This window comes from Salmo salar, chromosome ssa14 (genome assembly GCF_905237065.1).
Source record: "Salmo salar chromosome ssa14, Ssal_v3.1, whole genome shotgun sequence".
Lineage (NCBI taxonomy): Eukaryota > Metazoa > Chordata > Actinopteri > Salmoniformes > Salmonidae > Salmo > Salmo salar.
The window spans coordinates 99,189,973-99,217,837 of NC_059455.1; the positions used below are offsets into that span (position 1 = coordinate 99,189,973).

At 46.2% G+C, this 27,865-nt stretch overlaps 1 protein-coding gene across 1 annotated transcript in view; it reads right to left on the reverse strand.

Moving 5' to 3' along the window:
- Positions 1 to 2,999: 2,999 nt before the first annotated feature.
- The window catches only part of LOC106570755 (transmembrane protein 64), a 32,797-nt gene continuing 7,931 nt past the window's right edge, over positions 3,000 to 27,865 (reverse strand). The window contains exons 2-3 of the mRNA XM_014143242.2: positions 8,576 to 8,731; positions 3,000 to 4,071 (exon numbers count right to left, since the gene is read on the reverse strand). Of these exons, the coding sequence (XP_013998717.1) occupies positions 3,883 to 4,071; positions 8,576 to 8,731 (345 nt within the window). The 3' untranslated portion in view covers positions 3,000 to 3,882. The remainder of the gene's footprint in view (positions 4,072 to 8,575; positions 8,732 to 27,865) is intronic.

Genomic DNA, 27,865 nt, shown 5'->3' on the forward strand with positions numbered 1-27,865 from the left:
AGCAGGGTTTATCATCAGGTTATAGCAGGGTTTATCATACTAGGCAGGTTATAGCAGGGTTTATCATCAGGTTATAGCAGGGTTTATCATCAGGTTATAACAGGGTTTATCATCAGGTTATAGCAGGGTTTATCATACTAGGCAGGTTATAGCAGGGTTTATCAGCAGGTTATAGCAGGGTTTATCATCAGGTTATAGCAGGGTTTATCATACTAGGCAGGTTATAGCAGGGTTTATCATACTAGGTAGGTTACAGCAGGGTTTATCATACTAGGTAGGTTATAGCAGGGTTTATCATCAGGTTATAGCAGGGTTTATCATCAGGTTATAACAGGGTTTATCATCAGGTTATAGCAGGGTTTATCATACTAGGCAGGTTATAGCAGGGTTTATCAGCAGGTTATAGCAGGGTTTATCATACTAGGCAGGTTATAGCAGGGTTTATCAGCAGGTTATAGCAGGGTTTATCATACTAGGCAGGTTATAGCAGGGTTTCTCATACTAGGTAGGTTATAGCAGGGTTTATCAGCAGGTTATAGCAGGGTTTATCATACTAGGTAGGTTATAGCAGGGTTTATCATACTAGGCAGGTTATAGCAGGGTTTATCATCAGGTTATAGCAGGGTTTATCATCAGGTTATAGCAGGGTTTATCATCAGGTTATAACAGGGTTTATCATCACGCTATAGCAGGGTTTATCATACTAGGCAGGTTATAGCAGGGTTTATCATCAGGTTATAGCAGGGTTTATCATCAGGTTATAGCAGGGTTTATCATCAGGTTATAGCAGGGTGTATCATACTAGGCAGGTTATAGCAGGGTTTATCATCAGGTTATAACAGGGTTTATCATCAGGCTATAGCAGGGTTTATCATACTAGGCAGGTTATAGCAGGGTTTATCATCAGGTTATAGCAGGGTTTATCATACTAGGCAGGTTATAGCAGGGTTTATCATACTAGGCAGGTTATAGCAGGGTTTATCATCAGGTTATAGCAGGGTTTATCATCAGGTAATAGCAGGGTGTATCATACTAGGCAGGTTATAGCAGGGTTTATCATCAGGTTATAGCAGGGTGTATCATACTAGGCAGGTTATAGCAGGGTTTATCATCAGGTTATAGCAGGGTTTATCATACTAGGCAGGTTATAGCAGGGTTTGTCATCAGGTTATAGCAGGGTGTATCATACTAGGCAGGTTATAGCAGGGTTTATCATCAGGTTATAGCAGGGTTTATCATCAGGTTATAGCAGAGTTTATCATCAGGTTATAGCAGGGTTTATCATCAGGTTATAGCAGGGTTTATCATACTAGGTAGGTTATAGCAGGGTTTATCATACTAGGCAGGTTATAGCAGGGTTTATCATCAGGTTATAGCAGGGTTTATCATCAGGTTATAGCAGGGTTTATCATCAGGTTATAGCAGGGTTTATCATACTAGGCAGGTTATAGCAGGGTTTATCATCAGGTTATAGCAGGGTGTATAATACTAGGCAGGTTATAGCAGGGTTTATCATACTAGGCAGGTTATAGCAGGGTGTATCATACTAGGCAGGTTATAGCAGGGTTTATCATCAGGTTATAGCAGGGTTTATCATCAGGTTATAGCAGGTTGTATCATACTAGGCAGGTTATAGCAGGGTTTATCATCAGGTTATAGCAGGGTTTACCATCAGGTTATAGCAGGGTTTATCATACTAGGCATGTTATAGCAGGCTTTATCATCAGGTTATAGCAGGGTTTATCATACTAGGCAGGTTATAGCAGGGTTTATCATCAGGTTATAGCAGGGTTTATCATACTTGGCAGGTTATAGCAGGGTTTATCAGCAGGTTATAGCAGGGTTTATCATACTAGGCAGGTTATAGCAGGGTTTATCATCAGGTTATAGCAGGGTGTATCATACTAGGCAGGTTATAGCAGGGTTTATCAGCAGGTTATAGCAGGGTTTATCATCAGGTTATAACAGGGTTTATCATCAGGTTATAGCAGGTTGTATCATACTAGGCAGGTTATAGCAGGGTTTATCATCAGGTTATAGCAGGGTTTATCATACTAGGCAGGTTATAGCAGGGTTTATCATCAGGTTATAGCAGGGTTTATCATCAGGTTATAGCAGGGTTTATCATACTAGGCAGGTTATAGCAGGGTTTATCATACTAGGTAGGTTATAGCAGGGTTTATCATACTAGGTAGGTTATAGCAGGGTTTATCATATCATCACCATAGCACCCACCCGTAGCACGCGCTCCAGCAGGTATATCTCACTGATCATCCCCAAAGCCAACACCTCCTTTGGCCACCTTTCCTTCCAGTTCTCTGCTGGCAGTGACTGGAACGAATTGCAAAAATCGCTGAAGTTGGAGACTTACATTTCCCTCACTAACTTTAAACATCAGCTATCTGAGCAGCTAACCGATCACTGCATCTGTAAATAGCCCACCCAATCTACCTACCTCATCCCCATATTGTTTTTATTTACTTTCTGCTCTTTTGCACACCAGTATTTCTACTTGCACATCAATCACTCCAGTGTTAATTTGCTAAATTGTAATTACTTTGCTACTATGGCCTATTTATTGCCTTACCTCCTCACGCCCTTTGCACACACTGTATATAGACTTTTTCTATTGTGTTATTGGACTGTACGTTTGTTTATCCCATTGGTATCTCCGTGTTGTCTGTGTCTCACTGCTTTGCTTCATCTTGGCCAGGTCGCAGTTGTAAATGAGAACTTGTTCTCAACTGGCCTACCTGGTTAAACAAAGGTGAAATAAAAATAAAATACTAGGTAAGTTATAGCAGGGTTTCCCAAACTGTCCTTTTTACAATAAATAAAAAAATCTTCATGCTTAGATTATTTGAATCAGCTGTGTAGTGTTATGGCAATAACCAAGAAGTTGCACCCTGGGGGCCCAGAACTGAGTTTGGGAAACGCTGGCCTATAGTGAAAGAGAAGAACAAGGAAAAAAATGAATAAAAAAAAACTCGTAGTGTGCATTAGCACTAAACCATTTATTTATTTAATCATTGGAAATGAATTCAACATATAGCATAGCCCCTGGTCCCACAGTGTAGAAGAGAAGCCATTGGCCCCTGGTCCCATACTGTAGAAGAGAAGCCATTGGCCACTGGTCCCACACTGTAGAAGAGAAGCCATTGGCCCCTGGTCCCACACTGTAGAAGAGAAGCCATTGGCCCCACACTGTAGAAGAGAAGCCATTGGCCCCTGGTCCCACACTGTAGAAGAGAAGCCATTGGTCTCGGAGATATGAATGGTGAGCTGTGCTGTATAGAGTAGTCAGGTTAACTCTTCCACCACACCGCCAGCCTCGTTGAGATATGAATGGTGAGCTGTGCTGTATAGAGTAGTCAGGTTAACTCTTCCACCACACCGACAGCCTCATTTGGATACGTGTGCATGAAAAGTTCCACCTTCACCTTCTGCTACCATTTCTGTCAAGCCGTCTACACATACAGTTTGACTCGTACCTTCGATAAATCCAACATCTGCACCACACAGAACGAACTGCAACTTCCTCTGCCTCTGCAACGCAATGCAGCAAGGCAAACGCAGCGTTTTAATTGGAAATTAATGTAATTATGGTTTACCAAAAATGCGACGAAGCCGTCGGTGTGTTCGAAGCGTAAGTCCGTGATGACGACACCACCGTACCTGACTACTAAAACACCCGGCACCCCTCAGCTGCACCTACAAGCCCTATAGATCCACACAATCAGCATCCCTATTTGGCAGGTCCTCCTCACTCCAGACTCCTCACCGTGGAAGGCACTCCTATCAGATATCACAACTGCTACACTGGCCAATCCGGTGTTCAGTTCGATCCCAGTCAGGGTTTTGGAGACATTTAAAAAAAAAGAATCAGACCACGTTGATGATCCCGCCCCCGGCCGACGCCCTCTTGCTGCAGTACGTGAAGCCGCTGTGATTGGTGGGAGTGCCGTTCATGTGCGACGTCTTCAGCTCCATCTGACAGGCAGCGATGGCCGCATTCAGCTCCACCTGGGCCCGATGGACAACGTAGAACATCAGGCCTATACTGATGATGATCTGAGAGAGAGAGAGGGGGAAACAGAACCGTGTTTTAGAACCAAGGAATTAATACCACGTAGAACATCAGACCTATACTGGATGATGATCTGAGAGAGAGAGAACTATGGTTTAGAACCACACTGGTTTAGAACCACAGAATAACTGGGCCCGATGGACCACATGGAACATGAGGCCTATACTGATGAAGATCTGAAAGAGATGATGCAAGCTAACTGTCAGAAGATCCTATACTGATGAAGATCTGAGAGAGATGAGGCAAGCTAACTGTCAGAAGATCCTATACTGATGAAGATCTGAGAGAGATGAGGCAAGCTGACTGTCAGAAGATCCTATACTGATGAAGATCTGAGAGAGATGAGGCAAGCTGACTGTCAGAAGATCCTATACTGATGAAGATCTGAGAGAGATGAGGCAAGCTAACTGTCAGAAGATCCTATACTGATGAAGATCTGAGAGAGATGAGGCAAGCTAACTGTCAGAAGATCCTATACTGATGAAGATCTGAGAGAGATGAGGCAAGCTAACTGTCAGAAGATCCTATACTGATGAAGATCTGAGAGAGATGAGGCAAGCTAACTGTCAGAAGATCCTATACTGATGAAGATCTGAGAGAGATGAGGCAAGCTAACTGTCAGAAGATCCTATACTGATGAAGATCTGAGAGAGATGAGGCAAGCTAACTGTCAGAAGATCCTATACTGATGAAGATCTGAGAGAGATGAGGCAAGCTAACTGTCAGAAGGTCCTATACTGATGAAGATCTGAGAGAGATGAGGCAAGCTAACTGTCAGAAGGTCCTATACTGAAAATCTGAGAGAGATGAGGCAAGCTGACTGTCAGAAGATCCTATACTGAAAATCTGAGAGAGATGAGGCAAGCTAACTGTCAGAAGATCCTATACTGATGAAGATCTGAGAGAGATGAGGCAAGCTGACTGTCAGAAGATCCTATACTGATGAAGATCTGAGAGAGATGAGGCAAGCTAACTGTCAGAAGATCCTATACTGATGAAGATCTGAGAGAGATGAGGCAAGCTGACTGTCAGAAGGTCCTATACTGAAAATCTGAGAGAGATGAGGCAAGCTGACTGTCAGAAGATCCTATACTGATGAAGATCTGAGAGAGATGAGGCAAGCTAACTGTCAGAAGATCCTATACTGATGAAGATCTGAGAGAGATGAGGCAAGCTGACTGTCAGAAGATCCTATACTGATGAAGATCTGAGAGAGATGAGGCAAGCTGACTGTCAGAAGATCCTATACTGATGAAGATCTGAGAGAGATGAGGCAAGCTAACTGTCAGAAGATCCTATACTGATGAAGATCTGAGAGAGATGAGGCAAGCTAACTGTCAGAAGATCCTATACTGATGAAGATCTGAGAGAGATGAGGCAAGCTAACTGTCAGAAGATCCTATACTGATGAAGATCTGAGAGAGATGAGGCAAGCTAACTGTCAGAAGGTCCTATACTGAAAATCTGAGAGAGATGAGGCAAGCTGACTGTCAGAAGATCCTATACTGATGAAGATCAATGAAAGGTTTAATTTCTTCATCCATCCATCCACCATGTCCCGTTTCTGAGACAGTAGCTGCCTATGGGTCTAGTTGCTGATGAACATGTTGTTCTTCATCGAATTGTTCTCTTGAAAAAAAAAAAAGGTGTCTGACCTGAAGAACCAAGAACTGTCATTCTAAACAAAAAGGTATTTGGGTGCAGTGTTGATGGTTTTCAGGACAAAGATTAAGTCTGGTCCTGGACTAAGGGGCACTTTCAATTGAGAATATCTAGTGAGTATACAGTACTCGAGTCCAGGACTAGGTTTAATCTGCGTCAAGGAAAACTGGCCCCTAGGGACAGACCCCTGCTGCTGGCTCAGACTAAAGATAAAGTAGTTACAACGCCGTCAGAAAGTATTCATCCTCCTTGACTTATTCCACATTTTGTTGTGTTACAGCCTGAATTCAAAATGGATTAAAACAGTCCCTCCTGTCATCCATCTACACACAATACCCCATAAAGAAAAAGTTTGACATTTTTGCAAAATGTATAGAAAATGAAATAAAGAAATATCTCATTTACGTAAGTATTCACACCCCTTGAGTCAATACTTGGTAGAAGCACTTTTGGCAGTGATTATAGCTGTGAGTCAATCTGGGTAAGTCTCTACAAGCTTTCCACACCTGGAATGTGCAACGTTTGCCCATTATTCTATTTTTTATCTTCAAGCTCAGTCAAATTGGTTTACTGATCATTGTTAGACAAGCATTTTCAGGTCTTACCATAGATTTTTTTTAAGCAGATTTAAGACAAAACTAACTAGGCCACTCATTCACTGTCTACTTGGTAAGTAACTCCAGTGTAGATTTGATCTTGTGTTTTAGGTTATTGTCCTGCTGTAAGGTGAATTCATCTCCCAGTGTCTGGTGGAAAGCAGACTGAACCAGGTTTTCTAGGATTTTGTCTGTGCTTATCTCCACTCTTTCTTTTCTTATCCTGACAAACTCCCCAGTCCTTAATGATTAGAAGCATACCCATAACATGATGCAGCCACCACTATGCATGAAAATATGGAGAGAGTTACTCAGAAATGTGTTGTATTGGATTTGCACCAAACATAACACTTTGTATTAAGGACAAAAAGTTAGTTGCAAACAGGATGCACGTGTTGGAATATTCTGTACAGGCTTCCTTTCTTTCCGGTCACTTATGTTCGTATTGTGGAGTAACTACAATGTTGATCCATCCTCAGTTTTCTCCTATCACAGCCATTAAACTCTGTAACTGTTTTAAAGTCACCATTGGCCTCATGGTGAAATTCCTGAGCTGTTTCCTCCTCTGGTAATTGAGTTAGGAAGGATGCCTGTATCTTTATAGTGACTGGGTGTATTGATACACCATCCAAAGTGTAATTAATAACTTCCCCATGCTCAAAGGGATATTCAAATGTCTGCTTTTTTTTCAAAATCTGCTGACTCTCTGTTCTGACTCACCTGTAGACAAGGTATCCAACTCTCTGTTCTGACTCACCTGTAGACAAGGTATCCAACTCTCTGTTCTGACTCACCTGTAGACAAGGTATCCAACTCTCTGTTCTGACTCACCTGTAGACAAGGTATCCAACTCTCTGTTCTGACTCACCTGTAGACAAGGTATCCAACTCTCTGTTCTGACTCACCTGTAGACAAGGTATCCGCTGACTCTCTGTTCTGACTCACCTGTAGACAAGGTATCCAACTCTCTGTTCTGACTCACCTGTAGACTCAAGGTATCCATACTCTCTGTTCTGACTCACCTGTAGACAAGGTATCCAACTCTCTGTTCTGACTCACCTGTAGACAAGGTATCCCCTGACTCTCTGTTCTGACTCACCTGTAGACAAGGTATCCAACTCTCTGTTCTGACTCACCTGTAGACAAGGTATCCGCTGACTCTCTGTTCTGATTCACCTGTAAACAAGGTATCCGCTGACTCTCTGTTCTGACTCACCTGTAGACAAGGTATCCAACTCTCTGTTCTGACTCACCTGTAGACAAGGTATCCAACTCTCTGTTCTGACTCACCTGTAGACAAGGTATCCAACTCTCTGTTCTGACTCACCTGTAGACAAGGTATCCAACTCTCTGTTCTGACTCACCTGTAGACAAGGTATCCAACTCTCTGTTCTGACTCACCTGTAGACAAGGTATCCAACTCTCTGTTCTGACTCACCTGTAGACAAGGTATCCAACTCTCTGTTCTGACTCACCTGTAGACAAGGTATCCAACTCTCTGTTCTGACTCACCTGTAGACAAGGTATCCAACTCTCTGTTCTGACTCACCTGTAGACAAGGTATCCGACTCTCTGTTCTGACTCACCTGTAGACAAGGTATCCAACTCTCTGTTCTGACTCACCTGTAGACAAGGTATCCAACTCTCTGTTCTGACTCACCTGTAGACAAGGTATCCGCTGACTCTCTGTTCTCACTCACCTGTAGACAAGGTATCCAACTCTCTGTTCTGACTCACCTGTAGACAAGGTATCCAACTCTCTGTTCTGACTCACCTGTAGACAAGGTATCCAACTCTCTGTTCTGACTCACCTGTAGACAAGGTATCCAACTCTCTGTTCTGACTCACCTGTAGACAAGGTATCCAACTCTCTGTTCTGACTCACCTGTAGACAAGGTATCCAACTCTCTGTTCTGACTCACCTGTAGACAAGGTATCCAACTCTCTGTTCTGATTCACCTGTAGACAAGGTATCCGCTGACTCTCTGTTCTCACTCACCTGTAGACAAGGTATCCAACTCTCTGTTCTGACTCACCTGTAGACAAGGTATCCGCTGACTCTCTGTTCTGACTCACCTGTAGACAAGGTATCCGCTGACTCTCTGTTCTCACTCACCTGTAGACAAGGTATCCGCTGACTCTCTGTTCTGACTCACCTGTAAACAAGGTATCCAACTCTCTGTTCTGATTCACCTGTAGACAAGGTATCCAACTCTCTGTTCTCACTCACCTGTAGACTGAAGACAAGGTATCCGCTGATGCTCTGTTCTGCGATGACGTCCTCCATGGTGCGCAGCGTCGTGCCCAGGTAGGAGTTTAGGAGCTGTGTGGGCAGCAGGCCGACTGACGACGCCACCAGGTAGTTTGGCAACGACACGTCTGTGATCTGAAAGGAAGAGATATTGAAAGTCACAGTTAGTCTTGTCCCAGAGCGGCCTCTAGGGAAGGAGCCCCACCTCCAGGGAAGGAGCCCCACCTCCAGGGAAGGAGCCCCACCTCCAGGGAAGGAGCCCCACCTCCAGGGAAGGAGCCCCACCTCCAGGGAAGGAGCCCCACCTCCAGGGAAGGAGCCCCACCTCCAGGGAAGGAGCCCCACCTCCAGGGAAGGAGCCCCACCTCCAGGGAAGGAGCCCCACCTCCAGGGAAGGAGCCCCACCTCCAGGGAAGGAGCCCCACCTCCAGGGAAGGAGCCCCACCTCCAGGGAAGGAGCCCCACCTCCAGGGAAGGAGCCCCACCTCCAGGGAAGGAGCCCCACCTCCAGGGAAGGAGCCCCACCTCCAGGGAAGGAGCCCCACCTCCAGGGAAGGAGCCCCACCTCCAGGGAAGGAGCCCCACCTCCAGGGAAGGAGCCCCACCTCCAGGGAAGGAGCCCCACCTCCAGGGAAGGAGCCCCACCTCCAGGAGGAGCCCCACCTCCAGGAGGAAGGAGCCCCACCTCCAGGGGAAGGAGCCCCACCTCCAGGGAAGGAGCCCCACCTCCAGGGAAGGAGCCCCACCTCCAGGGAAGGAGCCCCACCTCCAGGGAAGGAGCCCCACCTCCAGGGAAGGAGCCCCACCTCCAGAACGGCCTCTAAGGAAGGAGCCCTATTTCCTGTTTCTGTAGCATGAGGCAGCTTCATGTACAATATCATCACCCCCCCTCCCCCCGGACAAGATGCTCGTCTGTAGGTGAAACAATCAACAGCGAAATGTAAAAGGTGAAGAAGTTTGCGTTTTCGGTTGTATTTTTCACCTTTAGATAACAGAGGTTGATTGTTTCTCCTACAGACTAGTGAAGCGCTGTATCCTCTATGTTAAGTCTCTTAACTAACCTATTAAAAAAACAAAAAACACATTGAAAGCGTCGGGCTGAAGTTTAGAGTCCCAGCTAGCTCAGACTCTTATCACTACATTACTCAATAGAAACATGTGTTTCAGTCCTCTTGGCCTAGAACGGCCCAGGAATCATAACGTGAGCCTCCAGATATGACCTTGGTACAGACAGAATGCATATATTATGACTAGCCTAGCAGATACTGGTGGTGGGGGGAAGGAAGAGAGAGAGAGACAGACAAAGACAGACAGACAAAAGGAAACAGACAAAGAAAGACAGACAAAGAAAGACAGACAGACAAAGAAAGACAGACAGACAAAGGAAGACAGACAAAGAGAAACGTCTTGTTGTTGCAATGCACAGAAACAAAGTACTTCCACAGGCTATATACACATTCATGCTAGACAGGCCTACGTCTATGCTTCTCCTTGAAAAGGGTTGAACTTGCACCCTGAGGGAGGCGCGCCCACAGCATGGAGTCTATCCTTAAGACAGTGGCTCTTTCATGTTATTCAGATATCAAATCTTCTTGTTATCTTGTGCTAAGCTAAGCTAAAAACGCACTGTGCCATGATATCTACGCTGTGTGGACTTTCCACCCAGGCATCTGTCTGTTCCTACTGCGTCCCAATGGCACAATATTCCTTTATGAAACCGGCGCACTATGTAGGGAAAAGGTTGTGATTTGGGATGCACCCTGTGGGTAGGGTGCGTATAGAGGCTGTGGGTAGGGTGGGTATAGAGACTGTGGGTAGGGTGGGTATAGAGGCTGTGGGTAGGAGAGGGTGCGTATAGAGGCTGTGGGTAGGGTGGGTATAGAGCCTGTGGGTAGGGTGGGTATAGAGGCTGTGGGTAGGGTGGGTATAGAGGCTGTGGGTAGGGTGGGTATAGAGGCTGTGGGTAGGGTGGGTATAGAGGCTGTGGGTAGGGTGGGGTGGGTATAGAGGCTGTGGGTAGGGTGGGTATAGAAGCTGCGGGTAGGGTGGGTATAGAGGCTGTGGGTAGGGTAGGGTGCGTATAGAGGCTGTGGGTAGGGTGGGTATAGAGGCTGTGGGTAGGGTAGGGTATAGAGGCTGTGGGTGGGAGGCTGTGGGTAGGGTGGTATAGAGGCTGTGGGTAGGGTGGGTATAGAGGCTGTGGGTAGGGTGGGTATAGAGGCTGTGGGTAGGGTGGGTATAGAGGCTGTGGGTAGGGTGGGTATAGAGGCTGTGGGTAGGGTGCGTATAGAGGCTGTGGGTAGGCTGGGTATACGGCACCCTTCATCATATGGGCTCTGCATAGGGGCACTGCATAGGGGCTCTGCATAGGGGCTCTGCATAGGGGCACTGCATAAGGTGCACTGCATAAGGGCTCTGCATAAGGGCTCTGCATAGGGGCTCTGCATAGGGGCACTGCATAGGGGCACTGCATAAGGGCTCTGCATAAGGGCTCTGCATAGGGGCTCTGCATAGGGGCTCTGCATAGGGGCACTGCATAGGGGCACTGCATAAGGGCACTGCATAAGGGCACTGCATAAGGGCTCTGGTCAAAAGAAGCATGCTTCACTCTCAATAACATAGCTGGAAATAGTTGATATTTTATCTGTTCTGCTAAGCCTGGCAGACTATGGGGTTTTGGGTTACAGATCTAAAAAACGCAGTGCTCTCTAAAGCAGGCTACTTCAGCAGGAAACAAACCAGTCAGGAGACATTAGAAATGGACCTTCCTCTTCTACAGAATGTGCTTACTAAAAAGGGGTGGACGGACTCAACGCGACTCCACAAGGGTCTAATAACCAGTCAACCTGGATGCATCACAGGCCTAGCCGTCCGCGTCCCAAATGACTCCCTATTCCCGCTATAGTTCACTACTTCTGACCACAGCGCTCTAGAAAAAGGTGCCATTGGGTCGCGGTCAAAAATTTAGTGAACGTTGGGATTAATGCAAAAATAATTTTGCTAAAAAAAAAAAAGACGGGTGCCTCGACTAGTAGCCTCATATTCCTGAATAAATAAAACCCCTGTGGCTACTTCAACCAACATTCTGAATACCAATACATTTTGTAGGCTAATGTAGCACGTAGGCTAATGTAGCATGTAGGCTAATGTAGCACGTAGGCTAATGTAGCACGTAGGCTAATGTGGCACGTAGGCTAATGTGGCACGAAGGCTAATGTGGCACGTAGGCTAATGTGGCACGAAGGCTACTGTGGCACGTAGGCTAATGTGGCACGTAGGTTACAACCTGTCTGTTGTAACTACGGATATTGCAGTAGCAGAAGCAGGGTTCAGTCTACACATCACATTGGGGCAAAACAATCCGCCTTTTAACCACACATTAACATTTGTGATGATTTGATAGACAGTAGATCATGATAGACATGATTTCAATCCACCAGAGTAGCTGTTCCACCTCTGGGAAGTTGAAGCATGTAGCCGGTAAGCGGAGTTCGACAGTGGGCGAGTTAGTTTTGGATGGCCCGGGGCCTACTGCTATTTGTCATATCGTAGCCTGATTGTTGCTGAAAAAACCCCAAAAAGAACATTCCTACTTTGACTGCCTGTCTGTCTCCTGCTTCAGCCAACGGTTGCAATGATGAACACATTTTATTAAAATCAGTATTTAGACTGCATGTCCGTCTTGACTGTGTTGGACATGTTGCCTATAAAACCTTTCCTAAATAGACTTCCTGTCTGTGCCGTGATAAATAAAGGTCAGAGCAAAGTTGGATCCACAGCCGTCGTCGGAAAGTATTCAGACCCCTTGACTTTCTCCACATTTTGTTACGTTACAGCCTTATTCTAAAATTGATTAAATCATTTTCACACACACACACACACACACACACACACACACACACAATCCCATAATGACAAAGCAAAAAACAGGTTTTTAGAAATGTTTGAAAATGTATTAAAAAAACGGAAAAACCTTATTTACATAAGTATTCAGACCTTTTGCTACGAGACTCGAAATTGAGATCAGGTGCATCCTGTTTCCATTGATCATCCTTGAGATGTTTCTACAACTTGATTGGAGTCCACCTGGAATTGTCCGTAGAGCTCCGAGTCAGGATTGTGTCGAGGCACAGAAAAAATGTCTGCAGCATTGAAGGTCCCCAAGAACACAGTGGCCTCCATCATTCTTAAAAATGGAAGAAGTTTGGAACCACCAAAACTCTTCATAGAGCTGGCCGCCCGGCCAAACTGAGCAATCGGGGGAGAAGGGCCTTGGTCAGGGAGGTGATCAAGAACCCGATGGGCAATCTGTCAGAGCTCCAGAGTTCCTCTGTGGAGATGGGAGATCCTTCCAGAAGGACAACCATCTCTGCAGCGCTCCACCAATCAGGCCTTTATAGTAGAGTGGCCAGACAGAAGCCACTCCTCAGTAAAAGGCACATGACATTCTGCCAAAAGGCACCTAAAGGACTCTCAGACCACAAGATTCTACAGTCTGATGAAACCAAGACTGAACTCTTTATAGCGTCATACCCAAGAAGGGTCTGGATATTTACATAAATGTGATTAAAGATTTTTATTTTGAATACGTTTACAAACATTTCTAAAAACCTGTTTTTCCCCTTTGTCATTGTAGGGTATTGTGATGTCATTGTGGGGTAGTGTGATGTCATTGTGGGGTATTGTGATGTCATTGTAGGGTAGTGTGATGTCATTGTGGGGTATTGTGATGTCATTGTAGGGTATTGTGATGTCATTGTAGGGTATTGTGATGTCATTGTGGGGTAGTGTGATGTCATTGTAGGGTATTGTGATGTCATTGTAGGGTATTGTGATGTCATTGTGGGGTAGTGTGATGTCATTGTAGGGTATTGTGATGTCATTGTGGGGTATTGTGATGTCATTGTGGGGTAGTGTGATGTCATTGTGGGGTATTGTGATGTCATTGTAGGGTATTGTGATGTCATTGTGGGGTAGTGTGATGTCATTGTGGGGTATTGTGATGTCATTGTAGGGTATTGTGATGTCATTGTGGGGTATTGTGATGTCATTGTGGGGTATTGTGATGTCATTGTAGGGTATTGTGATGTCATTGTGGGGTAGTGTGATGTCATTGTAGGGTATTGTGATGTCATTGTGATGTCCTTGTGGGGTATTGTGATGTCATTGTGGGGTATTGTGATGTCATTGTGGGGTAGTGTGATGTCATTGTGGGGTAGTGTGATGTCATTGTGATGTCATTGTGGGTTATTGTGATGTCATTGTAGGGTATTGTGATGTCATTGTGGGGTAGTGTGATGTCATTGTGGGGTATTGTGATGTCATTGTGGGGTATTGTGATGTCATTGTAGGGTATTGTGATGTCATTGTGGGGTAGTGTGATGTCATTGTAGGGTATTGTGATGTCATTGTGGGGTAGTGTGATGTCATTGTGGGGTATTGTGATGTCATTGTGGGGTAGTGTGATGTCATTGTGATGTCATTGTGGGGTATTGTGATGTCATTGTAGGGTATTGTGATGTCATTGTGGGGTATTGTGATGTCATTGTAGGGTAGTGTGATGTCATTGTGGGGTATTGTGATGTCATTGTAGGGTATTGTGATGTCATTGTAGGGTATTGTGATGTCATTGTGGGGTAGTGTGATGTCATTGTAGGGTATTGTGATGTCATTGTAGGGTATTGTGATGTCATTGTGGGGTAGTGTGATGTCATTGTAGGGTATTGTGATGTCATTGTAGGGTATTGTGATGTCATTGTGGGGTATTGTGATGTCATTGTGGGGTATTGTGATGTCATTGTAGGGTATTGTGATGTCATTGTGGGGTAGTGTGATGTCATTGTGGGGTATTGTGATGTCATTGTGGGGTAGTGTATTGTCATTGTGGGGTATTGTGATGTCATTGTAGGGTATTGTGATGTCATTGTGGGGTAGTGTGATGTCATTGTAGGGTATTGTGATGTCATTGTGGGGTAGTGTGATGTCATTGTGGGGTATTGTGATGTCATTGTGGGGTAGTGTGATGTCATTGTGATGTCATTGTGGGGTATTGTGATGTCATTGTAGGGTATTGTGATGTCATTGTGGGGTAGTGTGATGTCATTGTAGGGTATTGTGATGTCATTGTGGGAAAGTGTGATGTCATTGTGGGGTATTGTGATGTCATTGTAGGGTATTGTGATGTCATTGTGGGGTATTGTGATGTCATTGTAGGGTAGTGTGATGTCATTGTGGGGTATTGTGATGTCATTGTAGGGTATTGTGATGTCATTGTAGGGTATTGTGATGTCATTGTGGGGTAGTGTGATGTCATTGTAGGGTATTGTGATGTCATTGTAGGGTATTGTGATGTCATTGTGGGGTAGTGTGATGTCATTGTAGGGTATTGTGATGTCATTGTGGGGTATTGTGATGTCATTGTGGGGTATTGTGATGTCATTGTGGGGTAGTGTGATGTCATTGTGGGGTATTGTGATGTCATTGTAGGGTATTGTGATGTCATTGTGGGGTAGTGTGATGTCATTGTAGGGTATTGTGATGTCATTGTGGGGTATTGTGATGTCATTGTAGGGTATTGTGATGTCATTGTGGGGTAGTGTGATGTCATTGTAGGGTATTGTGATGTCCTTGTGGGGTATTGTGATGTCATTGTGGGGTATTGTGATGTCATTGTGGGGTAGTGTGATGTCATTGTGGGGTAGTGTGATGTCATTGTGATGTCATTGTGGGGTATTGTGATGTCATTGTAGGGTATTGTGATGTCATTGTGGGGTAGTGTGATGTCATTGTGGGGTATTGTGATGTCATTGTGGGGTATTGTGATGTCATTGTGGGGTAGTGTGATGTCATTGTGGGGTAGTGTGATGTCATTGTGATGTCATTGTGGGGTATTGTGATGTCATTGTAGGGTATTGTGATGTCATTGTGGGGTAGTGTGATGTCATTGTGGGGTATTGTGATGTCATTGTGGGGTAGTGTATTGTCATTGTGGGGTATTGTGATGTCATTGTAGGGTATTGTGATGTCATTGTGGGGTAGTGTGATGTCATTGTAGGGTATTGTGATGTCATTGTGGGGTAGTGTGATGTCATTGTGGGGTATTGTGATGTCATTGTGGGGTAGTGTGATGTCATTGTGATGTCATTGTAGGGTATTGTGATGTCATTGTAGGGTATTGTGATGTCATTGTGGGGTAGTGTGATGTCATTGTAGGGTATTGTGATGTCATTGTGGGAAAGTGTGATGTCATTGTGGGGTAGTGTGATGTCATTGTAGGGTATTGTGATGTCATTGTGGGGTAGTGTGATGTCATTGTGATGTCATTGTGGGGTATTGTGATGTCATTGTAGGGTATTGTGATGTCATTGTGGGGTAGTGTGATGTCATTGTAGGGTATTGTGATGTCATTGTGGGAAAGTGTGATGTCATTGTGGGGTATTGTGATGTCATTGTAGGGTATTGTGATGTCATTGTGGGGTAGTGTAATGTCATTGTGGGGTAGTGTAATGTCATTGTGGGGTATTGTGATGTCATTGTAGGGTATTGTGATGTCATTGTAGGGTATTGTGATGTCATTGTAGGGTATTGTGATGTCATTGTGGGGTAGTGTGATGTCATTGTGGGGTATTGTGATGTCATTGTGGGGTAGTGTGATGTCATTGTGATGTCATTGTGGGGTATTGTGATGTCATTGTAGGGTATTGTGATGTCATTGTGGGGTAGTGTGATGTCATTGTAGGGTATTGTGATGTCATTGTGGGAAAGTGTGATGTCATTGTGGGGTAGTGTGATGTCATTGTGGGGTAGTGTGATGTCATTGTGATGTCATTGTGGGGTATTGTGATGTCATTGTAGGGTATTGTGATGTCATTGTGGGGTAGTGTGATGTCATTGTAGGGTATTGTGATGTCATTGTGGGAAAGTGTGATGTCATTGTGGGGTATTGTGATGTCATTGTAGGGTATTGTGATGTCATTGTAGGGTATTGTGATGTCACTGACGCGATTTGGGAGCGTCAGTGTTGTGATTTGGAAGCGTCAGTGTTTTGGCAGAGTGGAGGGTCAAAGGGCAGTCTCGTCTTGGCTCCTGTCCTGGGAGGGACGTTATAACCTTTCGACAGAGAACTTTGCCCAGCGATTCCATGTTGATAATATGTTTTGGTATCTCAGATTGACATGAACAATTAGAAAATCCTTATGAAAGAAGCCATTTTAGGTCCGATCTACAATCTGAAGTACACCACAAGTCCAGTAGGAATCCTGCTAACTCTAAAAGGTGCTGTAAGGATACGTTTTTTTTTAGAAGCACCACCAACCCAGTGAATTGTATTTCAGAATCACTCCATATGAGAGTCTGCTGTAAAGGAATGTAATGATACCAAGATCATTGGGTCTTACAGGAGGCATGGATGGGTCTGAATCGGGCCTAAAATAGCTGCTTTCATTGCGACTTAAAAAAAAAAAAAATGGTTTGTGATACAGAGGATCTAGAGACAAAAGAAATGCCAAACATCGTTCCTTCCAATGAAGTTACTGTGAGAATTACCAGAAGAATCTGAGATAGATAGCGAAAATATTTCTGGGCTACGTTTGTGAATACAGGCTCTGGCGTCAAGGGTGGGACATTTTAACCATTGGACAGGGAACTTCCAAGTCCAATATCCAAGTCCCTCAGTGTCCATATCCCAAATGGCACCGCATTTCCAACAGCCCACTGCCGTTAACCAGGCAGGGCCCACTGCCGTTAACCAGGCAGGGCCCACAGCCCACTGCCGTTAACCAGGCAGGGCCCACAGCCCACTGCCGTTAACCAGGCAGGGCCCACTGCCGTTAACCAGACAGGGCCCACAGCCCACTGCCGTTAACCAGACAGGGCCCACAGCCCACTACTTTTGACCAGTGCCCACAGCCCACTACTTTTGACCAGGGCCCACAGTGAAGCTGTAAAGTATGACCTGCTGACTGGTTTAGGTCAAATGAAAACTACAATCCTATACGACTCACTCACCTCACTATACAATGAATAGGGGGCTATTTGGGACACAAGCTCAGTCAGGAGAAAAGGATGGAACATAATTACTACAGTGAAATACTGGGAGGAGGACACAGTACCTTCAGAAAGTATTCACACCCCCCTGACTGATTCCATGTTGTTGTGTTACAGCCTCAATTAAACAGGTCCCCCCCCCCCCCCCCATCTACACACAAACCCCATTATCACAAAGTGAAAAACATGTTTTTAGACAAATTTTTGCAAATTGCTAAATGACTGTGTGATATTAGGTTGCTTCTTGTGTAAATATTTTCCGTCTAGGATTTTAATGATTTCATGAACATGAATCTCATTTACGTAAGTATTTACACCCCCGAGTCAATACATGTTAGAATCACCTTTGGAAGCGATTACAGCTGTGAGTTTTTCTGGGTAAGTCTCCGAGAGCTTTGCACACCTGGATAGTACAATATTTGCAAATTATTCTTTTTAAAATTCTTCAAGCTCTGTCAAGTTGGTTGTTGATCATTGCTAGACAGTCATTTTCAAGTGCTGCTATAGATTTTCAAGCCAATTTAAGTCAAAATTGTAACTCGGCCCCTTAGGAACATTCAATGTCGTCTTGGTAAGCAACTCCAGTGTATATTTGGCCTTGTGTTTTAGGTTATTGTCCTGCTGAAAGGTGAATATCTCCCAGTGTCTGGTGGAAAGCAGACTGATCCAGGGTTTCATGTAGGATGTTGCCTGTTCTTAGCTCTATTCTGTTTCTTTTTATCCTAAACAACTCCCTAGTCCTTGCTGATGACAAGCATACCCATAACATGATGCAGCCACCACCATGCTTGAGAATATGAAGAATGGTACTCAGGGATGTGTTGTGTTGGATTTGCCCCAAACATAATGCTTTGTATTCAGGACATGAAGTTTCATTTCTGGATCCATCCTCAGTTTCCTCCCATCACATCCATTAAAAACACGGTTTTAACGTCACCATCGGCCTCGTGGTGAAATCCCTGAGCGGTTTCCTTCCTCTCCATCAACTGAGTTAGGAAGGACGCCTGTATCTTTGTAGTGACTGGGTGTATTGATACACCATCCAAAGTGTAATTAATAACTTCACCATGCTCAAAGGCATATTCAAATGTCTACTTCATTTTTTACCCATCTACCAATAGGAGCCCTTCTTTGCGAGGCATTGGAAAACCTCCCTGGTCTTTGTGGTTGAATGTGTGTTTGAAATTCACAGCTCGACTGAGGGACCTTACAGATAATTGTATGTGTGGTGTACAGAGATGAGGTAGTCATTCAACAATCATGTTAAAACACTATCATTGCACACAGAGTGAGTCCATGACACTTATGTGACTAGCAGTTCTGTACTCCTGAACTTATTTAGGCTTCCCATAAAAGGGTTTATATACTTATTGACTCAGGACTTCAGCTTTAAATTTTTTATTAATTTGTAAAACAAAAAAAAAAAATCTAAAAACATCATTCCACTTGTGACACCAAATCTCAATGTAATCCATTTTAAATTCAAGCTGTAACAACAACAAAAATGTGGGGAAAAAAAGTCAAAAGACTGAATACTTCCTGAACTGTATGTTCATGTCTGAACTCAACTGTGGAATAAATAAATGATTATGCAAACAGTAGGGTGGCAGCGGTAACGCTGTAGCAAACTCCTATAAGGCTGTTAGGCTCGGTCAGGTTTCTCTACGTGTGTGGCTTCAGTTCTACAGCAGTAAAATGAATATGGAAAACATTAGTCTAGTTCCCCTTTCAAGAGTGGATGACGCTTGATTTTGTTGAAGATAAACTGTGAACAAACTCTAAAACTTTGATTTTAGAAGTGGCAACTCCAACGTCATTAGCAGCAACTCTGTAACCGTCGTATGCCACCCAGCTTGAAACACAACCTAGTTTCAAGTCTATATTTGTGTGATGCTGTAGGCCTCGCGGACTCCTGAACGGCTAAAGGAAAATGACACTCCTGGGTCTGTAAGGTTAGGGTACTACCCAAACAAAATGCTACCTATTTTATATAACTACAAAATGCTACCTATTTTATATAACTACAAAATGCTACCTATTTTGCATAACTACAAAATACAAAATGCTACCTATTTTGCATAACTACAAAATGCTAAATGCTACCTATTTTGCATAACTACAAAATGCTAAATGCTACCTATTTTGCATAACTACAAAATGCTAAATGCTACCTATTTTGCATAACTACAAAATGCTAAATGCTACCTATTTTATATAACTATAAAATGCTAAATGCTACCTATTTTGCAACTACAGTAGGCTAAGAAAGCCACTCTGACATGCAACAACTCTAGAACCATCTTAAGTCACGCCAACCAGAAAAATGTAAGTTTATAAATAGTTACAGGTTGCAGTTGGACAAATCAAACTGGACAGTAAGCAAGATCATCTGTACGGTCACAGTGAAGGCACTATCCAACCAAAACGCTAACCCTTTCATTAAAAAACAGCCGTAGCCAATCTATCCAAGCCACCATAACAGGCATTAGGGCTCTCTTTCTCCCAGTATCCAGGTACACAGGACATACCAAAAATGATCTACTGAACGAGCAAACGTAGCTACTAGAAGGTATCAGATGAAAGTTAGTAGTTATGATGTCATCTACAGTAGTCAATGTGGTCTGTCCAGAACAGCTGCTGTCCCCTACAGTAGTCAATGTGGTCTGTCCAGAACAGCTGCTGTCCCCTACAGTAGTCAATGTGGTCTGTCCAGAACAGCTGCTGTCCCCTACAGTAGTCAATCTGGTCTGTCCAGAACAGCTGCTGTCCCCTACAGTAGTCAATCTGGTCTGTCCAGAACAGCTGCTGTCCCCTACAGTAGTCAATCTGGTCTGTCCAGAACAGCTGCTGTCCCCTACAGTAGTCAATCTGGTCTGTCCAGAACAGCTGCTGTCACCTACAGTAGTCAATCTGGTCTGTCCAGAACAGCTGCTGTCCCCTACAGTAGTCAATCTGGTCTGTCCAGAACAGCTGCTGTCACCTACAGTAGTCAATCTGGTCTGTCCAGAACAGCTGCTGTCCCCTACAGTAGTCAATCTGGTCTGTCCAGAACAGCTGCTGTCCCCTACAGTAGTCAATCTGGTCTGTCCAGAACAGCTGCTGTCCCCTACAGTAGTCAATCTGGTCTGTCCAGAACAGCTGCTGTCCCCTACAGTAGTCAATGTGGTCTGTCCAGAACAGCTGCTGTCACCTACAGTAGTCAATCTGGTCTGTCCAGAACAGCTGCTGTCACCTACAGTAGTCAATCTGGTCTGTCCAGAACAGCTGCTGTCACCTACAGTAGTCAATCTGGTCTGTCCAGAACAGCTGCTGTCACCTACAGTAGTCAATCTGGTCTGTCCAGAACAGCTGGTCTGTTACACCTGGGTGGAAGCAGTGTTTTGATACTAAACAATGTGTGCTGTCAAAACAACTCATGTCCACGTTTGTAAGAGACTGACTGCTCAATATGTTCCTTTGTTGTTTTCGACTAAAGCTACGGAGTATATTACTACAACCTGAACCTAATCCGACATCCTGCTGATCTTCATAAAGCAATAGAAGGGTTGACATATGTAGCGTAACCTAGCCTAATTAAAATACATCTTGCCCATTTAAAATGCAATATCATGCTAATGTCTAAGATTGGTAGATGGGGGGGGATTACACTCGATTATCTGGAACATTTGGGAAGCATAGAAAAATCAAACAATTTTTATTTTTTAGGCCTACCGTCTATGCTAACGATATCTGCAGTCATTATGAAAACACGCATATTTAAATATGATTACCAACACAATCAAATCAAGTGTATTTATATAGCCCTTCGTACATCAGCTGATATCTCAAAGTGCTGTACAGAAACCCAGCCTAAAACCCCAAACAGCAAGCAATGCAGGTGTAGAAGCACGGTGGCTAGGAAAAACTCCCTAGAAAGGCCAAAAACCTAGGAAGAAACCTAGAGAGGAACCAGGCTATGAGGGGTGGGGATTCAAGATATTAGGCTACATTTTACTCTGATACAATTTGAAAACCAGTATGGAGTGCGATTGAGATTGCGTCATCTGTGGATCTGTCGGGGCGGTACGTGAATTAGAGTGGGTCTAGGGTTTCCTGGCACGATGATGGTGTTGAAAGCCATGACCAGTCTTTCAAAACACTTCATGGCTACCGACATGAACGTAGAGAAAGCCCATTCTCTTTGGCAATGACAAGGAGTGGCAAGGAGTGGAATGCTAGATAAAGAGACTGGTACTCAGACCTGGGAATTATTATTTGGGGTTACGGGCCACTCTTGAACATCTAAACCTATAAATAAAAGGATCTCAGAAAAGTACATCTGTGTTTAAAGTTTACTTCAGCTTTTTTTTGTACTGTCCAGTTTATACTGTAAACAGCAGCTTGGCCTGCAGTAGGTCCAGTTTGTGTAAACAGCAGCTAGGGCTGCAGTAGGTCCAGTCTGTGTAAACAGCAGCTTGGCCTGCAGTAGGTCCAGTCTGTGTAAACAGCAGCTAGGGCTGCAGTAGGTCCAGTCTGTGTAAACAGCAGCTAGGGCTGCAGTAGGTCCAGTCTGTGTAAACAGCAGCTAGGGCTGCAGTAGGTCCAGTCTGTGTAAACAGCAGCTTGGCCTGCAGTAGGTCCAGTCTGTGTAAACAGCAGCTAGGGCTGCAGTAGGTCCAGTCTGTGTAAACAGCAGCTAGGGCTGCAGTAGGTCCAGTCTGTGTAAACAGCAGCTTGGCCTGCAGTAGGTCCAGTTTGTGTAAACAGCAGCTAGGGCTGCAGTAGGTCCAGTCTGTGTAAACAGCAGCTTGGGCTGCAGTAGGTCCAGTCTGTGTAAACAGCAGCTTGGCCTGCAGTAGGTCCAGTCTGTGTAAACAGCAGCTAGGGCTGCAGTAGGTCCAGTCTGTGTAAACAGCAGCTTGGCCTGCAGTAGGTCCAGTTTGTGTAAACAGCAGCTAGGGCTGCAGTAGGTCCAGTCTGTGTAAACAGCAGCTAGGGCTGCAGTAGGTCCAGTTTGTGTAAACAGCAGCTAGGGCTGCAGTAGGTCCAGTCTGTGTAAACAGCAGCTTGGCCTGCAGTAGGTCCAGTCTGTGTAAACAGCAGCTAGGGCTGCAGTAGGTCCAGTCTGTGTAAACAGCAGCTTGGCCTGCAGTAGGTCCAGTCTGTGTAAACAGCAGCTAGGGCTGCAGTAGGTCCAGTCTGTGTAAACAGCAGCTTGGCCTGCAGTAGGTCCAGTTTGTGTAAACAGCAGCTAGGGCTGCAGTAGGTCCAGTCTGTGTAAACAGCAGCTAGGGCTGCAGTAGGTCCAGTTTGTGTAAACAGCAGCTAGGGCTGCAGTAGGTCCAGTCTGTGTAAACAGCAGCTAGGGCTGCAGTAGGTCCAGTTTGTGTAAACAGCAGCTAGGGCTGCAGTAGGTCCAGTCTGTGTAAACAGCAGCTTGGCCTGCAGTAGGTCCAGTTTGTGTAAACAGCAGCTAGGGCTGCAGTAGGTCCAGTCTGTGTAAACAGCAGCTAGGGCTGCTGTAGGTCCAGTCTGTGTAAATAGCAGCTAGGCCTGCAGTAGGTAGGTTTATACTGTAAACAGCAGCTTGGCCTGCAGTAGGTCCAGTTTGTGTAAACAGCAGCTAGGGCTGCAGTAGGTCCAGTCTGTGTAAACAGCAGCTAGGGCTGCAGTAGGTCCAGTTTGTGTAAACAGCAGCTAGGGCTGCAGTAGGTCCAGTCTGTGTAAACAGCAGCTTGGCCTGCAGTAGGTCCAGTTTGTGTAAACAGCAGCTAGGGCTGCAGTAGGTCCAGTCTGTGTAAACAGCAGCTAGGGCTGCAGTAGGCAGGTTTATACTGTAAACAGCAGCTAGGCCTGCAGTAGGTCCAGTCTGTGTAAACAGCAGCTAGGGCTGCAGTAGGTCCAGTCTGTGTAAACAGCAGCTAGGGCTGCAGTAGGTAGGTCCAGTTTGTGTAAACAGCAGCTAGGGCTGCAGTAGGTCCAGTTTGTGTAAACAGCAGCTAGGGCTGCAGTAGGTAGGTTTATACTGTAAACAGCAGCTAGGCCTGCAGTAGGTAGGTTTATACTGTAAACAGCAGCTAGGCCTGCAGTAGGTCCAGTCTGTGTAAACAGCAGCTAGGGCTGCAGTAGGTCCAGTCTGTGTAAACAGCAGCTTGGCCTGCAGTAGGTCCAGTTTGTGTAAACAGCAGCTAGGGCTGCAGTAGGTCCAGTCTGTGTAAACAGCAGCTAGGGCTGCAGTAGGTCCAGTCTGTGTAAACAGCAGCTAGGGCTGCAGTAGGGCCAGTCTGTGTAAACAGCAGCGAGGGCTGCAGTAGGTCCAGTTTGTGTAAACAGCAGCTTGGCCTGCAGTAGGTCCAGTTTGTGTAAACAGCAGCTAGGGCTGCAGTAGGTCCAGTCTGTGTAAACAGCAGCTAGGGCTGCAGTAGGTCCAGTCTGTGTAAACAGCAGCTTGGGCTGCAGTAGGTCCAGTCTGTGTAAACAGCAGCTAGGGCTGCAGTAGGTCCAGTTTGTGTAAACAGCAGCTAGGGCTGCAGTAGGTCCAGTTTGTGTAAACAGCAGCTAGGGCTGCAGTAGGTCCAGTCTGTGTAAACAGCAGCTAGGGCTGCAGTAGGTCCAGTCTGTGTAAACAGCAGCTAGGGCTGCAGTAGGTCCAGTCTGTGTAAACAGCAGCTAGGGCTGCAGTAGGTCCAGTCTGTGTAAACAGCAGCTAGGGCTGCAGTAGGTCCAGTCTGTGTAAACAGCAGCTAGGGCTGCAGTAGGTCCAGTCTGTGTAAACAGCAGCTTGGCCTGCAGTAGGTCCAGTCTGTGTAAACAGCAGCTAGGGCTGCAGTAGGTCCAGTCTGTGTAAACAGCAGCTAGGGCTGCAGTAGGTCCAGTCTGTGTAAACAGCAGCTAGGGCTGCAGCAGGTCCAGTCTGTGTAAACAGCAGCTAGGGCTGCAGTAGGTCCAGTCTGTGTAAACAGCAGCTAGGGCTGCAGTAGGTCCAGTCTGTGTAAACAGCAGCTAGGGCTGCAGTAGGTCCAGTCTGTGTAAACAGCAGCTTGGCCTGCAGTAGGTCCAGTCTGTGTAAACAGCAGCTAGGCCTGCAGTAGGTCCAGTTTGTGTAAACAGCAGCTAGGGCTGCAGTAGGTCCAGTCTGTGTAAACAGCAGCTTGGGCTGCAGTAGGTCCAGTCTGTGTAAACAGCAGCTAGGGCTGCAGTAGGTCCAGTCTGTGTAAACAGCAGCTAGGGCTGCAGTAGGTCCAGTCTGTGTAAACAGCAGCTAGGGCTGCAGTAGGTCCAGTCTGTGTAAACAGCAGCTAGGGCTGCAGTAGGTCCAGTCTGTGTAAACAGCAGCTAGGGCTGCAGTAGGTCCAGTCTGTGTAAACAGCAGCTAGGGCTGCAGTAGGTCCAGTCTGTGTAAACAGCAGCTAGGGCTGCAGTAGGTCCAGTCTGTGTAAACAGCAGCTAGGGCTGCAGTAGGTCCAGTCTGTGTAAACAGCGGCTAGGGCTGCAGTAGGTCCAGTCTGTGTAAACAGCGGCTAGGGCTGCAGTAGGTCCAGTCTGTGTAAACAGCGGCTAGGGCTGCAGTAGGTCCAGTCTGTGTAAACAGCGGCTAGGGCTGCAGTAGGTCCAGTCTGTGTAAACAGCAGCTAGGGCTGCAGTAGGTCCAGTCTGTGTAAACAGCAGCTAGGGCTGCAGTAGGTCCAGTCTGTGTAAACAGCAGCTAGGGCTGCAGTAGGTCCAGTCTGTGTAAACAGCAGCTAGGGCTGCAGTAGGTCCAGTCTGTGTAAACAGCAGCTAGGGCTGCAGTAGGTCCAGTCTGTGTAAACAGCAGCTAGGGCTGCAGTAGGTCCAGTCTGTGTAAACAGCAGCTAGGGCTGCAGTAGGTCCAGTCTGTGTAAACAGCAGCTAGGGCTGCAGTAGGTCCAGTCTGTGTAAACAGCAGCTAGGGCTGCAGTAGGTCCAGTCTGTGTAAACAGCAGCTTGGCCTGCAGTAGGTCCAGTTTGTGTAAACAGCAGCTAGGGCTGCAGTAGGTCCAGTTTGTCTGTAAACAGCAGCTAGGGCTGCAGTAGGTCCAGTTTGTAGTAAACAGCAGCTAGGGCTGCAGTAGGTCCAGTTTGTGTAAACAGCAGCTTGGCCTGCAGTAGGTCCAGTCTGTGTAAACAGCAGCTAGGGCTGCAGTAGGTCCAGTCTGTGTAAACAGCAGCTAGGGCTGCAGTAGGTCCAGTCTGTGTAAACAGCAGCTAGGGCTGCAGTAGGTCCAGTCTGTGTAAACAGCAGCTAGGGCTGCAGTAGGTCCAGTCTGTGTAAACAGCAGCTAGGGCTGCAGTAGGTCCAGTCTGTGTAAACAGCAGCTAGGGCTGCAGTAGGTCCAGTCTGTGTAAACAGCAGCTAGGGCTGCAGTAGGTCCAGTCTGTGTAAACAGCAGCTAGGGCTGCAGTAGGTCCAGTCTGTGTAAACAGCAGCTAGGGCTGCAGTAGGTCCAGTCTGTGTAAACAGCAGCTAGGGCTGCAGTAGGTCCAGTCTGTGTAAACAGCAGCTAGGGCTGCAGTAGGTCCAGTCTGTGTAAACAGCAGCTTGGCCTGCAGTAGGTCCAGTTTGTGTAAACAGCAGCTAGGGCTGCAGTAGGTCCAGTCTGTGTAAACAGCAGCTAGGGCTGCAGTAGGTCCAGTCTGTGTAAACAGCAGCTAGGGCTGCAGTAGGTCCAGTCTGTGTAAACAGCAGCTTGGCCTGCAGTAGGTCCAGTCTGTGTAAACAGCAGCTAGGGCTGCAGTAGGTCCAGTCTGTGTAAACAGCAGCTAGGGCTGCAGTAGGTCCAGTTTGTGTAAACAGCAGCTAGGGCTGCAGTAGGTCCAGTCTGTGTAAACAGCAGCTAGGGCTGCAGTAGGTCCAGTTTGTGTAAACAGCAGCTAGGGCTGCAGTAGGTCCAGTCTGTGTAAACAGCAGCTAGGGCTGCAGTAGGTCCAGTTCTGTGTAAACAGCAGCTAGGGCTGCAGTAGGTCCAGTCTGTGTAAACAGCAGCTAGGGCTGCAGTAGGTCCAGTCTGTGTAAACAGCAGCTAGGGCTGCAGTAGGTCCAGTCTGTGTAAACAGCAGCTAGGGCTGCAGTAGGTCCAGTCTGTGTAAACAGCAGCTAGGGCTGCAGTAGGTCCAGTCTGTGTAAACAGCAGCTAGGGCTGCAGTAGGTCCAGTCTGTGTAAACAGCAGCTAGGGCTGCAGTAGGTCCAGTTTGTGTAAACAGCAGCTAGGGCTGCAGTAGGTCCAGTCTGTGTAAACAGCAGCTAGGGCTGCAGTAGGTCCAGTCTGTGTAAACAGCAGCTAGGGCTGCAGTAGGTCCAGTCTGTGTAAACAGCAGCTTGGCCTGCAGTAGGTCCAGTCTGTGTAAACAGCAGCTAGGGCTGCAGTAGGTCCAGTCTGTGTAAACAGCAGCTAGGGCTGCAGTAGGTCCAGTCTGTGTAAACAGCAGCTAGGGCTGCAGTAGGTCCAGTCTGTGTAAACAGCAGCTAGGGCTGCAGTAGGTCCAGTCTGTGTAAACAGCAGCTTGGCCTGCAGTAGGTCCAGTTTGTGTAAACAGCAGCTAGGGCTGCAGTAGGTCCAGTCTGTGTAAACAGCAGCTAGGGCTGCAGTAGGTCCAGTTTGTGTAAACAGCAGCTAGGGCTGCAGTAGGTCCAGTCTGTGTAAACAGCAGCTAGGGCTGCAGTAGGTCCAGTCTGTGTAAACAGCAGCTAGGGCTGCAGTAGGTCCAGTCTGTGTAAACAGCAGCTAGGGCTGCAGTAGGTCCAGTCTGTGTAAACAGCAGCTAGGGCTGCAGTAGGTCCAGTCTGTGTAAACAGCAGCTAGGGCTGCAGTAGGTCCAGTCTGTGTAAGCAGCAGCTAGGGCTGCAGTAGGTCCAGTCTGTGTAAACAGCAGCTAGGGCTGCAGTAGGTCCAGTCTGTGTAAACAGCAGCTAGGGCTGCAGCAGGTCCAGTTTGTGTAAACAGCAGCTTGGCCTGCAGCAGGTCCAGTTTGTGTAAACAGCAGCTAGGGCTGCAGTAGGTCCAGTCTGTGTAAACAGCAGCTTGGGCTGCAGTAGGTCCAGTTTGTGTAAACAGCAGCTAGGGCTGCAGTAGGTCCAGTCTGTGTAAACAGCAGCTAGGGCTGCAGTAGGTCCAGTCTGTGTAAACAGCAGCTAGGGCTGCAGTAGGTCCAGTCTGTGTAAACAGCAGCTAGGGCTGCAGTAGGTCCAGTCTGTGTAAACAGCAGCTAGGGCTGCAGTAGGTCCA